Genomic DNA, 14,415 nt, shown 5'->3' with positions numbered 1-14,415 from the left:
AATTAGCCGTGGGACTGCCCTGAAGAAGATAGTTTCTTTTTTTTGCCTGTGGTAATATAATACACAAAGAAGAAGATGGGGATATTTGTATCCTCTAGCAACTTAGCAGCTTGCGAGCCGATGTCAAGGTCCATTCCGCGGTGCTCGTCCTCATCAGATAGCCATTGGAGAGGTCCTCGTTGGACACCGGCGCAATGCTGCCGCTCAGCCCAATCCCGTGGAGCTCCTGTTGCAGCCAATCCACGGCTCGCCTCCAGTCCTGCTTCCGACTTAGGACGTGCACACGGGACGCGGGGAACAAATCGACCAGCTTGACAATGAATTTGATCAGGCAGTACCTCTTGTGGACCGCTACTGCCTGCACACACACACACACACACACACACACACGTCAGATTCACTCTGGAGCTTTTGGTTTCGTACCTTGCTGACTAGAAGGTCCAGAACTCCATTGGGGAAACTCTCGTAACCGAGGAGAAGAACCTCTTGTCTCGTCTGTTGGGAATAAAAACATCAGCTGGATCAGTTCTCTGTGACAAATCAGCTTTAGCTTTACCGCTTGCAAGCTATCTCCAAGTTGCAAAAGCCTGTACGCGAGTGATAGAATAGGTTTCAATGCTTCACTATTTACAGCGTGATGAAGGGCCTCCATTACATCTTGCAACACGGCCTGCACGGAGTCACAGTTAGTTCGGCTTCCAACATACGAACGAGCAACAACTTACCACACTAAACGTTTCATTACGCCAGGAACAAAATTCCACGAGTCTAATAACTTCCTCCTGTTCTGGACATGTCTTGATCTGGTAGACAGGAAAGAAAAACAACTAAGCCTTCCAGACAAGAGTACGCAGCGCCACATACCAAAATTGAAGTGTACATTCGGTGCCTAAAGACACCTTCGGCCGCATCCTTTGGAATCAAACACAAGGAGCAAAACTGTTGAGGGTTCGATTGACAGGGCTTCGTTTCGGTGTCCGACTTCTTGTCAACTTCCGGTTCATCTGTCAGAATTTAGCGTCAGACAATCTGGACAATTTTAGAGCAATCAGCTTACCATAAAGTTTACTAGCATCGCAGCTCCTCACAAGCAAAGAGACGGCCGTGTGGAGGTACACTGCATCTTGCTTAGCTATTTGGAATTTAGTTGCAAATGTCACCTGCGTAAAGCATTTGGTGTCTAGCAAATGCCAGAGAATCTCAAAAGACAGAAGAAACGCACCAAATGACCCACAACAGCTTTCCGAAGTAAATGTAGGCGTGGATAGGGACCCAGTTTTACGTAGTCCAAAAGAACTTGGAAATACTGCAACAGACTTTAGTTGCAGTCTCAACTATAAAAGAATTGAGCTGTAAACCTGTTGGAGATATGACTTCGGTGACGCGGCTTCTCTCAGCAGTATTACCAGCGTGTCAACCATGGCGTCGACATGCAAAGCGTCTTGCTGTCTACCACAATTGTCCACATAAAACACGTTCCCTTGATAAATATTTACGGCCGTTTTTAGAGCATGGACGAGAAGAGCAGCAAAAGCCTGTTAAATGGAACGATATCAGGAAAACTTACAAAGGATGAAACAAAAGCGTCAAACCTGTCGAACTTCTTCAACGGGACACCGAAGGAGGAAATCCTGCACCCATTGCGGTCTCTCGACCAGCGTGTTGAGAAAACATCGACAGGCGATTATATTGTGATCCAGGAGCTTCCAGATCGTTACCTACAGAGCAAATGATTAGAAACAATGCAAGAAACGGTATTGACGAAATCATACCACTACCTTCCATTGATGAAAGTCTTCACGAAGGCTACCGTGCGTTCTCAAATATACTCTAAACAAAAATTCTAAAGCTATCCTGATACTATGCTCTGCAAAATCGCTAGCATTCAAGTCCTTGGCCGCTAAATCGGCTTTACGTCCACTTGTCTCACCCTTCCTGTCTCGGCTGTCGTCAGGTCCACCAACATACCGAGGAGTCCTGCAGACGATAGTTTATAACAGACATTGGAAGACCGGAAAACGCACCTTCCCTCAATTATATCCGAGTTAGCCTCCACCAAACTGTAAAGAAACTTAAAATAATCCTTATCCAAGAGATGATTCTCGTGTACAAATCTGAAAGCCCATACGTCATTAGAGTCCGCAAAGTTAAGAATAGATCCCACAGCCTAACCTTAGATTTTCTTTTCGAACGCTTCGATGTATTGAGCTTGGCATTCTTAGGCGCCTACAAAAAAAAAAAAAAAAGAACTTCAAAATGTACCGACAATGAAAACTAGTAAATACCCAGTAAATAGTCGATCCATAATCGAGTTATCCTTCATTACTTGATCGCCTTCACCTGATACATTACACAGCAAAATAATTCGTGAATTCATGAACACAACTAACTACCTTTTGTGTGAGATGTCGTTGCTGGCGAGTCCATGGGAGCCTGCAAAGAGGACGTTATTGTCGAAAAGAATAAAGCCAAGATACATACGTAATTACGGGACCTTTCGTACAACAACATGTACGCACTGTTCGGTCGATCGAAGTCCTAGACAGGAGACAAAACTTAGCAACTGAAACGACACCCAAATTGTGTACCTGTGGCGACATGGTTTTTAAAAAATTATCATACACGTCCACGCTGTATTTTCCACCGAAACAATCCTTCTCGAGATCGTTTACGTCATACGGTTCCACTCGTTTATCGTCAAAGGCAATCCACCTGGAATGCACAGCTGAAAGTTAGAAGCGAGGATCCAAGAATCGTAGTACCAACCTTTCAATATCCCCTTGCCTCTCTTTAATATACGAATAATAATGTCCAGCAAATGCGGTCCCCGAATGTACAACTACACCCACCAAGTCATACTGATAGTAAGAGTCCGGTTTGGAGTTCAGGCCCCCATTCTCGTTGCAGATACTTCCATCAGTACCACCATTGCTTGTAGTGGCTGGGCTCGAGCTTTCTTGACTCATGCTGTCACGGAGGGCCAATCCTTCCACCGTAAAAGCTTTCATGTCGAGATGCATCGGAAACTCGAATCTGTCCTTGAGCTTCAACCGTTGCATGGTCTCGTAGTCGAAGTCGAAACGCTTCAGGTGAATCACAAGAGTCTGCGGAAGCGACTTCACGCATACCCGCTTGAGTGCGTCAACCTTCCGGCCACATTCATCACAGTAATATGCGTTGTCAGCCTCGAGCAAGTCCCCTCGCACAAAAGAATCCAGAGATTCGAGCAAATCTCTTTTGTTCTTCACATCCACGCTGATCGCTGCAAACGGTTCGTCTCTTTCGCTGCAATGGTTACACCCGCGACTAATCACCTGGGGAAAAAGAAAGAGATACAAACAAAATGTTATGATCCCAGGACATACAGGCACAATTGAGCATACCTGCTGGACAAAAATGCCGCCGAAGATTTTCGTCAGCGTTGTCTCTTGGTGTGTCGCTTTTAATGTATCATCAACAGCATCGTATAAGCGGTTGAAAAACTCAAAAGCATCTTGGTGTTCCCGAAGATTGATCGGCATCCCATCGTAGTCCCGGTACGCATCCCAGAATCCCTGAGGAGTATAATGGTCCAAACTACTGCCAAGAAGAGCCCCAAACATGGTTTGCAGCTGGAAAAAAACTGAGTCTGCCTTCTCCATGTCGTCGCACTCCTTACATTCTAAAACTGTCCGCCGAACATCCGGTTGCATGTATAACTGCTGGAAGACCGAGTTCATATAGCAGGTGGCTCCGGCGTTCTTCAGCCCGACGTAGCCACTGAGAGCTTTTCGACCATACGAAGGCAAGTGCTCCCATTCGTGAATATCGGATGAGAAATGAAGTTTCACCAGCAGATCCACTATTTCCTTCAAGTTGTCAATGCAGTGGGTGGCCAGGCAAGTCAGCAGCTGAAAAGCCTTTTCGCGACTTCGACGAGTCCCGCACCTCGACTGCAGGACTCTGTCATCGAGCCTGTCGCAGCTGTCATCGTCGATTTTCCATAGCATTGCCGATTCTAGAAATAAGAAACTCTCAACCAGCTGCAAATTATCACTGTCAGCGTTCTCCTGGTCCGACAAGCAGAAATTTAGTACCTCTTGCACTAGGCCGGTCCCCTGAGGCAACTTGCTCGAGCCAATAAGACGTCGATCAAGAACTTCTATCAACACTTTTACTAAAAATAAGTGTCCTTCAAGAAGCTGTGCAGAGAAAACAGATGAGAGAGAGTTGCGATCACAATAAAATAACCCACCCTGTCATCGTCATCAGTGGCCTCGGGTGCACATCTAAGCCAAGAAAGCTCTTCCAGAAGCTGCTGCTCCCCCATTGCATGCTCTTCAGGCCCACTGATGCGATAAAAGAGCTGCCCCAAGAGCTCCAAAAACTGAAACAAAACAGCTCAGTCGCTACGTTAACGTCACTTGGACTTACTGGTAAACAGCGCTTCGGCTCGGTGTTAGCTTCCGCCTTCGTGTCAATGAGGGCGGCCATAAGATGCCGACGAACGATAGGATGTTTTCCCGATTCTTTGCTGAAGAAATCATAGCTGTTACAACATTCTAAACACAAAAACATCTTTTACCTCAATCTCAGAAAGCTGGACGCTGCCTGGTATCTGACAAACTCGTCAGGTGAATGTAAAACCATATCCTAAGAAGAAATAAGTTGATACAAGTAGAAAAAGAGACAAAATACGTACCACAATAAACCTGCCAACGTCGGGAGATGAAAAGAAAGTTCCAAGTAATGATTTATGTGACAGCAGGCATGTCACCTGGTAAGAAGTATGATTTAGAGAGAGAAAGAAATAAAAAGAGAAAAACTTACAAGAAGTTCCAGCGCTTCAAGGCAGAGGTATCGATCGTCCTGGTTTAAGAAGTCCCCACTGTTTTCAAACTTCTGCAAGAATAACGTCTAGAGTCAGTATAGCAGGGTCAGCACATCAAATTAGACATTGGTCACCTTTTCAGACCTTCGACCCTTCAAAATCTCCGCCAAAGGCGCAGAACTGGCTAGCATAGATATTTGGCCTAGTGCAGTCCCCCAAGTAAGTCGCTTTAGAGCACCTGCGACTACTGACATGTCGATCACTTCCAGCTGCTCAAAGAAAAGGTTTACATATACGTCATTGTTGGAAAACTACTCTGGTTACTTTTTCAACGTTGACGTCGTCGTTAACAGAGATGGTGCTCCCACTTTCAGATTCTTCGACTGTATCTCCTCTGCATATTTAAAAACATCAGAAATCGCTCCCTGCCTGGTAGTGAAAATACATACCCGATGATTCGAGTGTTGTCGGAAAGAGAAGTAGTTTGTGTTTCTGACAACTGAACATTTCGGAACTAATAAGGATTTGTGAACACAATTTCTTACTCACCAAAAGCTTTAAAATACGTAGGGCGCTAGTGTAACAGCCACGCCGTGTCTGACTATCAACTCCCATCATCGCACCAGGTTCGAAAACCGTCATTAAATGCCTGGAACTCGTTTGTTATGTCATGATAAACAATTGATAGACACAACTTACCGAAAGCCTCCAAATCGAATAAAGTCATTTCTAAACCGCTGATTTTCGACATTTCGATTGACGGGCATAAGCAAGCCGTCCACTATCTGTGAAAAAAGAAAACAAATCAAAATCCCGTAAAATCTCGTATGTATACCTGAAGTGTATACAGGAGTCGACAGTGGGCTCCAAATTGCAAAGTAAGAAATTCTTTTGCTTTGGCCACTGGCTTCTTGTGTAAATTCTGTCCCGCGTGTCATGAATAATTTGTTCGGACAACGCAAAAACAAGAAACGTTTACCTGAAATTCACTGAGGATTCCAGGATGTGTTGGCAGCAATGAAAGGAGATAGTTTGCTTCCTGACATTTAAATTTCCGTTAAAAACATGAAATGTACGATGCTGACTAACCTCCCGAACACCACCGTGACCCGCCTCGGCAAGTCTGAAAAGGATATCGTAGACCTGCAAAATTGATAATCAGAATGCACAAGAGACAATAGGGTGGGTGTGACGTGTACCTGAGGGCTCTTTGATATCAGAAGTCCCGGTAGCTGCAGCTCATCCATCTCCTCTTCAACAAGGTCCACGATATTAACCTGCAAGAATATCAGTAAAAGGAATCACAAGCAAGCTAACATACCGACGCAGTCAGGGGCTGACCATCGGTTAAGCCCAGCTGCCGCAACACCTGCCATGCATCCTTCTAGCCAACAGAAACAACTATAGCGGCAAAGCATACCTGTGAATCTTGTTTAAGTTCTTTGTTTGCGTGCATCAAACGCACACGAGAAACGGGACATTCAAGCCTCTCAGCCACCTATAGAGCGGTGAAATAAACCACAAATATTAAAATAAATCTTACCTTTGCTCGAAACGAACCAAGGTACTCGTTTGCATGAACGAGAATGTCAAAACGTGTCGACTGCTTATTTGCCGTGCTAACCTACAGAAAAACATCGCGTTTTCTACAACTTTACCACACATTTTGGACAAATACCCCCAAAGTAAGCGGTCGTCCTTGAAATGAAGCACCATGCGCAGGAACTTTACGAGGGCAGGATCCTTCACATTTTATAATAAACTCCTGAAAATTTAAACGGTTAAGAATTAGCATCGAAAGAACATAAAAACGGAAAGGAAGGCTTACTCTTAGTATCCGTAGGCAGCGCTCGACTTTGTACGGATCCTTTTCGAAATTCACAGTGCACGGCTTGTCTGCCTCACTTTCTATCGACTCGGTAAAATTTTCCACGTCCGGCACATCTACGTTCCCATCAACCATACTGATGCTGTTACTATCTGTTGCCTCCGTATTCCTGTGTCCATTCTCAAGGGCAGCAGTCAAGTTACGCAGGCACTCGTTGATAAAGCACTGGCGTATTTGAACCAAATTTTGCCGCAGGCTGTCTGAGAGGTGAGTATGGATGTCCCGCAACATGCTTATGCTCTGTTCCGCAATGCTATTGACAGGTGATGAAAGAGCAGCTTGCCACATGTAGGACATTCCAATCAGCTGCAAGTCGTGCGTCTCAGTCCCTTCATCGATTCTTATTCGCACAAGTTTCTTCTCGAAAAGATTCACCCACAGAAACAGCCTCATAAAGCACCTATGTAAAATACATCAAGAGTGTCAACCATCTTGCATGCAGCTTACCTCCAGGCAATTTCCGAAAGAGAACAAGGGTCCATGCAGGTAAGTTTCTTTGTGAGAATGTTGAGCATTGCGTCGAAGGACAAGCACGGGGTTTTTTCAAGAGCATCGCACAGCCATTGGAACCCCCTCTCCTTGTCAGCATCGAACACAGACGACTCAATCATGCAGTTCCACAGCCTCTCCATAGCATCCCAGGGCAAACTAACATCGCCTGCCTGTACCAACCATTAAACCGCAAAGAAGCAGTGCAAAATATACCTGTATTGAGAACAATATGAATTCCAAGCGCTCCTTCACGTGTTGATCATGGGTGTACCGACAATCTGCAATGGAATAGGGTGCTGCAGTCTTCTCTGACGGCTTTGCCACCACTAACTTCTCAGAGCACATCAATCGAGCGTGGGCCATGTACTGTTCCAAACTCTTCACAACCTGAATAGCAAGTTTGAGAAACTAAATCATAAAAACCTTCAATATTTACCATGAGTAAAAAACAATCGTCTTTTATGAGCTTTTGAAGGCGCATTTGACGAGAAACCTCATCCTGTGGATATCGTTACGAGAGAATAAAAAAACCACAGAAAACGCTTACCTGGTAAAATGGCTTCTCGTTATCTAAAAGTATGATTTCACGAAGTAGACGTAAAGACGGAATCACCGAGATTCCATGCTCTACATTTTTCAGGCATTTCGAAATGTATTCCTGCAAAGCGAAAATACATGTTAAAATCGGCGGTGAAAACCCAGAATCAGACAGGAACACAGGAGACTAACTAACAGCAAGTGCCACTAAATCTTACTGCCAAAAGGAAAAGCCTCTCTGACCCACATCTTTACTAGCACAGTTCACCGAGTCATAGTGGCCGAGAATTTCGGTGAGAGCTCCTGAGTCAAGAACTTCCGCAGGTGCTTCTCCAGAGTGCATCATATTCCAGAGTAGCTCCAGCAGCCTAAATAAAACATAAACATAAGAAACCAAACTTACTAACACGCACCTTTGAGCCATAACTCCCTTTGTGTCACTCCGGGCGAGTTTTTTAACTAAAGAGAGGATCTTCACGATATCTGACGGCGAGCGCCCCTGTTACACATAAAAGTGACACAAGAAAACAGAGATATGAAGTACCTGGCTGCGCTCGAAGCGACCAAATAGACTATCCAGCTGCTCGGCTGAAAATGACCAAGCAAGATCGGCGAGAAGATCAAAGATATTTGCTTTGACCTGCCAATAATGAAAAGCGTAATCTTCCAGAGGGTACAAACAACATCAAACCTACCGTTTCAAATTGGTCCGGCTTTTCAGTGGCTGCCCAGATAGCATCAATATGCTCCTCTGAAAGGCGACGCTCTTGCAGCAAAAACCTCATAATCTTTTCTACCTGTTTCATTGTTAAATAAAGGTAAACTCAAACGCAGCCACAAAAAGTGTCAAACTCACCTGGTCTACGTATTGTTTGTGGTGGAGATGGGACCTAAGGACATGCCGCAAGATATTGTTTCGCTCGAGCCACTGAATTGTTGCATTAACGGACCGCGACTTATCCCTGCAACGTATCAATCGAAACATCAAGCTTTAACGTAAGAACTAGAAAACAACACGAACCTTGGAGCTATCGCTCGAGCGTTCTCTAGGAGCTTGTTGATCTCCCGAACCGCGCTCAGCTGCTTATTGAATGAGTTGAATCCCAGCATGCGCTCCACCATCTTCCGTTGCACAATGCTCGTCATGCTCTCAGCCTTTTCTGCCGACGAGCTCCGACCGAGTATGACTTGCAAGTGCTTCAGTATCAGCGACAGCGCTCCAAAAGACCCGTCTTTTGTCTTGTCGCTCAGAGCATCCACGTCTCTCTCCAGCAGGTCCTCTACGTACCTCAAAATCCTGCTGCAAGGGTCGCCAAGGTGGCTGGCGACTTCGTCCGTGATAAACTCCGTCGACCTCGCAATGGGAAGCAGCAGAGCTTCCATCACCGCCGGCAAAAGCTTCTGCGGATAGTTGAGCACCCGCAGGAGATGCTGGTAGCCATTCCCGTAAGCCGTGTGGCCAAAGTAGTTCAAGAGATAGGCCAGCCAGCAGTAGACATCCGGAGGACGACACCTGTTGCAGTCGCAGCTCTCGTCCCTGACAGCGGCGCCTTTGCGGTTCGCACAATGCCAGTCGTTGTTGCTGCTGGCCTTCCTCGACGGCGTCCCGGGCATCGGCCTCGCAAAGTTGCAGGGAGGAGAAACCGACGAGGCCGAGGGTGGCAGACCCTGTTCTTTGTGCTTGAGATGGAATTGGCATTGCTTGTCAAAGGCAATGGCGAGCGTCCTGAGCAGCGGCAGCATGTCATCGTCCACACCAACGTCGTCGAGCAGCAGCTGCGGAGCCTTGACGGATACCAAGTCCATGAGCTTACACACGGCATCGAAGATGTTGTTGTGGATCTCGTTGGTCCACTTCCATATCGCCTTGTCGTCCAGGCACTTCTCAAACGCGCTCGGCACAGCCTCCCGGTACAGAGTCTGGAGCTTGCGAAAGTCCCCACCGAATTCTTCCCGGCCACCACTCACGATCTTTGCAGCCGCCGAGAGGCAATTCCTGAGATGGATGGGATAGACAGTCCATGGGAACTTGTTGAGCCCATCGAGCACGGTCCCCAACTCGTCCCTGGGAAACTCGCAGCACAGCTCCTCCAAGTCCACCTCGTTCACGGGCATCATCGTCAAATCTGTGCCTTCGTACTCGCCAATGGACGACTCCTCATCACTGGTGTTGCTCTCCCTATCCCACAGCTCTACGTTGTCTTCCTGCCTCAGGAAGCTCTGCCGCTCCCAGCTCTGATCCATACACAGCTGCCGCCCCTCTCACTGCTGCGAATCGCGCCTGGAATCCATCGCGAATCCCCCACACTCTGGCAATTTCGCCGCCGAGCTGCCGCGGCGCCCCCGGATCCTCCAAGACCTAATCTACGCCAAGAGAAAACCTGGCAGCTCACCTGGATTGCCGCGACGCTGCCGATCGATCCTAAAACCCTCTCGCACTGCTCCTCTCGAAAAAACCCTGATTGTTGGCCGAGCTCGCCAGAACTAGGTCTCGCGCAACACATTGGCAAATGCGTACGAGCATGGCCAAATATGGCCCAGCACAAGAGCATCGCATTTTCCGATATTCTGTACGGAAACATTAAGCTCTAACTATAAGCGCCTAATTTTCCCCTTTCTCTCTCCTTTGTACATTGAGAGCAGAGCTCGAGCGCAAGATATTTGCTCGCAAGGAGAAATTTTTTCTTAGAAGTTTTCCTTGTGAAAATCGAAGGTGGTTGAGTTCTGGTGCGTGTACTCTCGCGACAGTGTGTCCAATTCTTTCGCCACTGCTGGGGCACCACAGTAAAATACGCCTGCAAGGAACAAAACGTGGAAAACGGGAGTGATGGCTCCTTTTCTCTTTTCTAGATGCTAGACCAAAGCTTTGTCTTGAGAATTAATCACTCACCGATGTTAGCATGCCTGTGAACTGCTGAGAGCCGTGAAAACACCGTCTTCCAGTTTGGTCTCGCAAAATGTGTTCTTACCTGGAGAGGAGCGAAAGTTTTTAGAAACTACAGGAACTAGAAGAAATCTTCGTACGTACCCGAGTTCCAGACAAGATGTCCACTCCGTTTTTGGCCAGGTTCAAAGCCTGGATCATGGTGATCAGTGCCGATCGAGCGTCGCCCTCCTCGTACACACTCGTGAGATAGTTGTGCATCTCGATAACTCTCTGCTCGTCAAAGTTCATGCAAACTATTAAGCAAAAGAATGCGAGAAAAATCCGACCTTGTGATCCATCTCTGCAATCTCGTTCATGACACCTTTAAACCATTCGAAAGATCCCTGCTCTCTAGTCACCCAGTAGAAGTAAACTTTTGTAGGACCGCTCTTCTTCCCATTGTTCTGCGATCCCAACGAAATGAGAATGAGTTTGTAGCTTGAGTAACTTGGAAGAACTTACTTCCACATCCCTGTTGACGTGATTCAAGATGTCTCTCAGAATACTTACGAAAGGTGTTGCTCCAATGCCAAGACCAACGAGCAGCAGCACATCATACTTCATGTAATCTTGTGCTGGAGCACCATAGGGACCATCAATTCGTAGCTTTGGAAACCTGCAATAGACGAAAAAAAAAAGACACAGCTTTTCTGTACAATTCTAAATCTATTTTTCCTACCTTGGTTGTGACTGGAACTCCAGATCATGATCCACATACTCAGCTCTGAGCAAGCCACTTTTGCCAACTTCGGGTTTGTGGCAAACCTGTACACGGCTTTCAGAGTTGGAGTTCAAATGTATCGCAGCATACGTACCTCTGAGAAGATTTTCTTCATTTTGGAGGTCCAGTCCCCGGCACTTCTTATATGGATGCTCAAGTAGTCATCACTTGGAGCAGAAGTGATCGAAAAAGGATGCCTGTGATGAAAAGATCAAAGCTTGCTGACTAAAGAAAAGAAAAAAAAAAGCCAAGGAACTACTAGTACTTACCATTGAAGGTGCGAGATGGCCGGGCACTTGAGGAAGAGATACATGCCACTCTTGTACTTAAAACCGCGAGGCTTTTGTATGTACAAAGCCAAGACATTTCCAGGATAAACAGCAGCCTGTAGTTAAACTGCTCAATCAAAACCATGAACGAAATCCTAAAGAAAAGCTTCGTGCCAGACCTTGACTACACGAACTGTATACAGTCCCGCACGGATGGCTCGTACCAATCGCTCAGAAGCATATAAAGCCACTGGAATCGCGAGATACATCCAAGTCTGTGCAAGAAACCAAAACGAGAGAAAAGAGAAAACTCGTCAGTGGAAAAACAAGTCTCAAAGAACAAAGGAGCCACTTACGAACCGTTTTCTGCCACCATCCATGTGCCAAATAAATGAAAAGCGAGTGGACAATGAGCAGGACGTAGACAAAGATAAACAAATGGTGCGAGTACCAAAAGGCGTTGAATCCGCTTAGCCTGTGCAAAGGCCACAGTGGCTTTACCTGGCCTCGCCTGAACCATGGCGTCGCTAGCAGGAATATAAAAGCCATGAGCAGCACGCTCGCGATCCCAGTAACCCCAGCCACTGACTTGAGCAGATCAACGTACGTTTGTCTCTTGTAATGAAAACTTTTGCCGAGGGTGCGCATGAAGAGCTCGTCAGACGAGCTAGTAATTCTCGGGAAGTCGCAGGCCAAGTGGACTCCAGCGTGAATCACAGTTCCAATTGCAACACCAGACGCAATCATCTGGACGAAAAAGAACTTTCAGAAGAAGAAGACGAAAACAAAAGATCAAAGGTTGTAAGTACCATATGAAACTTGAGGTTGTCGTTGAACGGAACGATGTTGCCGACGAAGGTCGAACGAAACCAGGTGATGGTGTTTCTACAGACCGGGAAAAGCACGAGTGCCATGTTGAGCTTGAGAGTCTCGGCAGCACCTTTTGCGACGCACAGACAATATCCCATGACTTCAAAAGCTGCTCGCTGCTTGTACACGAAAAACTTCCACGCGAACAATCCCGCCATGGTCGCAATCCAAAGTCCGAAGAACATGAGGTACCTCCAGTTCTCGGAGAGGTAGAACTTCGAATCTTTCCAAAAGGAGAGAAGTGGAGTGTGCTTTTTCCGCTTGACGCCGACGAGATTCCGAGAGATGGTTGTGCTGTAGTTGAGGAAAGAGTCTTTGGCATGCGCTGGCTCCGGAACTCTCATCAAAGCTTCGAGCTGCGAAAGCTGCCAGGAAAAAGAAAAGTGGACAAGGAAAACTATGAAGCTCGATCATGGCATCGTGGAAATATTTACCTCAATGAAGCCATTCTTGTCAGGATCCAACTCTTCCATAATTAACGCGGCAAACTCGTCGGCTTGTGCCTTGAGCTTGGCAAGCTTGTTGGTTGCCGCACTAAGCATGATAATCTACACGATTGTGCCGCACCAAGGAAAAAAAAAAAGAGTTAAGAGAAGAGCAAGATGGTTGTCACTCACTCTCAATCAATCACCTCTTTGACTTCTTCTTCTGATATATGTCCGTCTGCGTTTCTGTCGAACCTGAGGAACGAAGAAACGATTCGAAATCACTGCATCTTGATCACAATCGAGAACTTACATCTGGAAGAAAATTTGCATACGAGAGTCGAAGCTATCGTCGCTCATTTGCAGCCAGAAGGCGTGAAGAACTTCCTTGGAAATGCTTTGCTGGTTCTCGAGTTTCTTGCTGGAGACGAGCGCATCGAAGAGCGCTTGAGCAAATTCCGAGGTCTCCATTCCTGAAAGCAAAGAACACAAAAGCTTGATAGTCAGAAGATTGAAGAAGAAAAGAAAAAGGAAGGTAGAAAACATTGGAACTTCACCTATGCATTCACCGAATTTTTCACGAGAAAGGCTTCCATCCACTGCCAGCACCGTGAATCTCCTTTCGATGTCGAGCCACGACACTTTCTTCTTGTTCTTCCCGGTAAGGAAACGAAGTCCCTGGAGGGCATTGGACTTTGTCCTGGAAAACTTTGCTTGCTTCGCTCGATCAAACTTGGTGGCCTTTGGAGAGTTGTGATTCCTGACAGTGCTGGCGAGACGAGTGAAAGCAGTCTTAACTTTGATGGCCGTGACCACAGCGGATCTCTTCTCGCCTCCACCCGAAGCAATGGACTCGGTGCGATGGAGAGGACGATCGCTAGACACTGAAACTCCATCGTCGTTGACCATCTCGATCACCACCTTGGTGGCTTGATCGGGATCTTCGTCCCGCATCGTGTGACTGGAAAGAAAGAACGATCACAAAACTTCACAAGCAAGAACCAAAGAAACAACTCACCACACAATTGTTTATCGCCTGGAGAAAAGTGAGCAGTGATCGAAGAAGATGCTTTCACATCACTCCTGCTCTAAAGTTTTTGTGGAGATCCGTGCGAGGTCCCATCTACATTTCATTCCATCGATAAGAATCCATGCTATGAATCAGCCGCAAGAAATAAAAAATACAAAATAGTTTTTCACCAACAGAGAAAACAAACTCTACTCACATGTTTCGTAGCGAACACCGCCAAAAGCCACAGTGAAAAGATGGACGAAGAAATGCCAGTGCCAGTGCTGGCAGAGAGAGCTACCAAGAACGAGCAATCGCGGCCATTGAATCGCCCAAGACAAGAACTCCCGCCCTTTGACCTCGATCGTCGCCGCAATCGCTGACCAAGCCTTCCGCCAAAGCTGCGATGATTCGCTCTCTTGCGTTTGCACAGAATGGAATTTACATCCCATCCTCGCAAAGGAGACG

General features: G+C 46.6%; 2 protein-coding genes across 5 annotated transcripts; both read right to left on the bottom strand.

The window, feature by feature from the left end:
• Nucleotides 1-15: 15 nt before the first annotated feature.
• Nucleotides 16-10,206, bottom strand: LOC9629787 (probable ubiquitin carboxyl-terminal hydrolase FAF-X). Of its 4 annotated transcripts, none has more exons than XM_024661450.1 (48): nt 8,749-10,206; nt 8,584-8,689; nt 8,423-8,524; nt 8,272-8,367; nt 8,141-8,226; nt 7,975-8,095; nt 7,738-7,848; nt 7,627-7,689; nt 7,404-7,577; nt 7,146-7,360; nt 6,639-7,098; nt 6,489-6,575; nt 6,354-6,434; nt 6,231-6,308; nt 6,132-6,179; nt 6,010-6,087; nt 5,900-5,953; nt 5,790-5,849; nt 5,646-5,732; nt 5,510-5,595; nt 5,360-5,459; nt 5,260-5,309; nt 5,135-5,204; nt 4,945-5,079; nt 4,810-4,881; nt 4,682-4,756; nt 4,565-4,632; nt 4,414-4,513; nt 4,235-4,366; nt 4,077-4,181; nt 3,384-4,022; nt 2,767-3,314; nt 2,589-2,712; nt 2,482-2,538; nt 2,394-2,433; nt 2,286-2,340; nt 2,173-2,226; nt 2,025-2,114; nt 1,773-1,977; nt 1,593-1,718; nt 1,359-1,535; nt 1,223-1,306; nt 1,058-1,160; nt 865-1,004; nt 726-803; nt 557-670; nt 424-495; nt 16-358 (listed from the first exon to the last, which is right to left on the bottom strand). In XM_024661450.1, exons 1-48 carry the CDS (start codon nt 9,969-9,971, stop codon nt 95-97), a joined length of 7,293 nt encoding a protein of 2,430 aa, XP_024517218.1. In that variant the 5' UTR covers nt 9,972-10,206; the 3' UTR covers nt 16-94. The 4 variants fall into 4 exon arrangements, with proteins under 4 accessions (XP_024517218.1, XP_024517219.1, XP_024517220.1 ...); XM_024661451.1 differs by having other exon boundaries at nt 1,776-1,977; XM_024661452.1 differs by having other exon boundaries at nt 1,779-1,977.
• A 32-nt stretch (nt 10,207-10,238) lies between these two features.
• On the bottom strand, nt 10,239-14,370 carry LOC9629786 (respiratory burst oxidase homolog protein A). The gene is made up of 17 exons (XM_024661454.1): nt 14,165-14,370; nt 13,957-14,061; nt 13,496-13,899; nt 13,252-13,411; nt 13,145-13,193; nt 12,948-13,061; nt 12,453-12,878; nt 12,004-12,390; nt 11,823-11,918; nt 11,644-11,759; nt 11,469-11,571; nt 11,333-11,418; nt 11,116-11,269; nt 10,941-11,057; nt 10,756-10,884; nt 10,618-10,696; nt 10,239-10,522 (listed from the first exon to the last, which is right to left on the bottom strand). Exons 3-17 carry the CDS (start codon nt 13,890-13,892, stop codon nt 10,413-10,415), a joined length of 2,523 nt encoding a protein of 840 aa, XP_024517222.1. The 5' UTR covers nt 13,893-13,899; nt 13,957-14,061; nt 14,165-14,370; the 3' UTR covers nt 10,239-10,412.
• Nucleotides 14,371-14,415: the final 45 nt, after the last annotated feature.

Source organism: Selaginella moellendorffii, unplaced genomic scaffold (assembly GCF_000143415.4).
Source record: "Selaginella moellendorffii unplaced genomic scaffold, v1.0 SELMOscaffold_82, whole genome shotgun sequence".
NCBI classification, from domain to species: Eukaryota; Viridiplantae; Streptophyta; class Lycopodiopsida; order Selaginellales; family Selaginellaceae; genus Selaginella; species Selaginella moellendorffii.
This window is presented reverse-complemented; position numbering and strand designations above follow the sequence as displayed.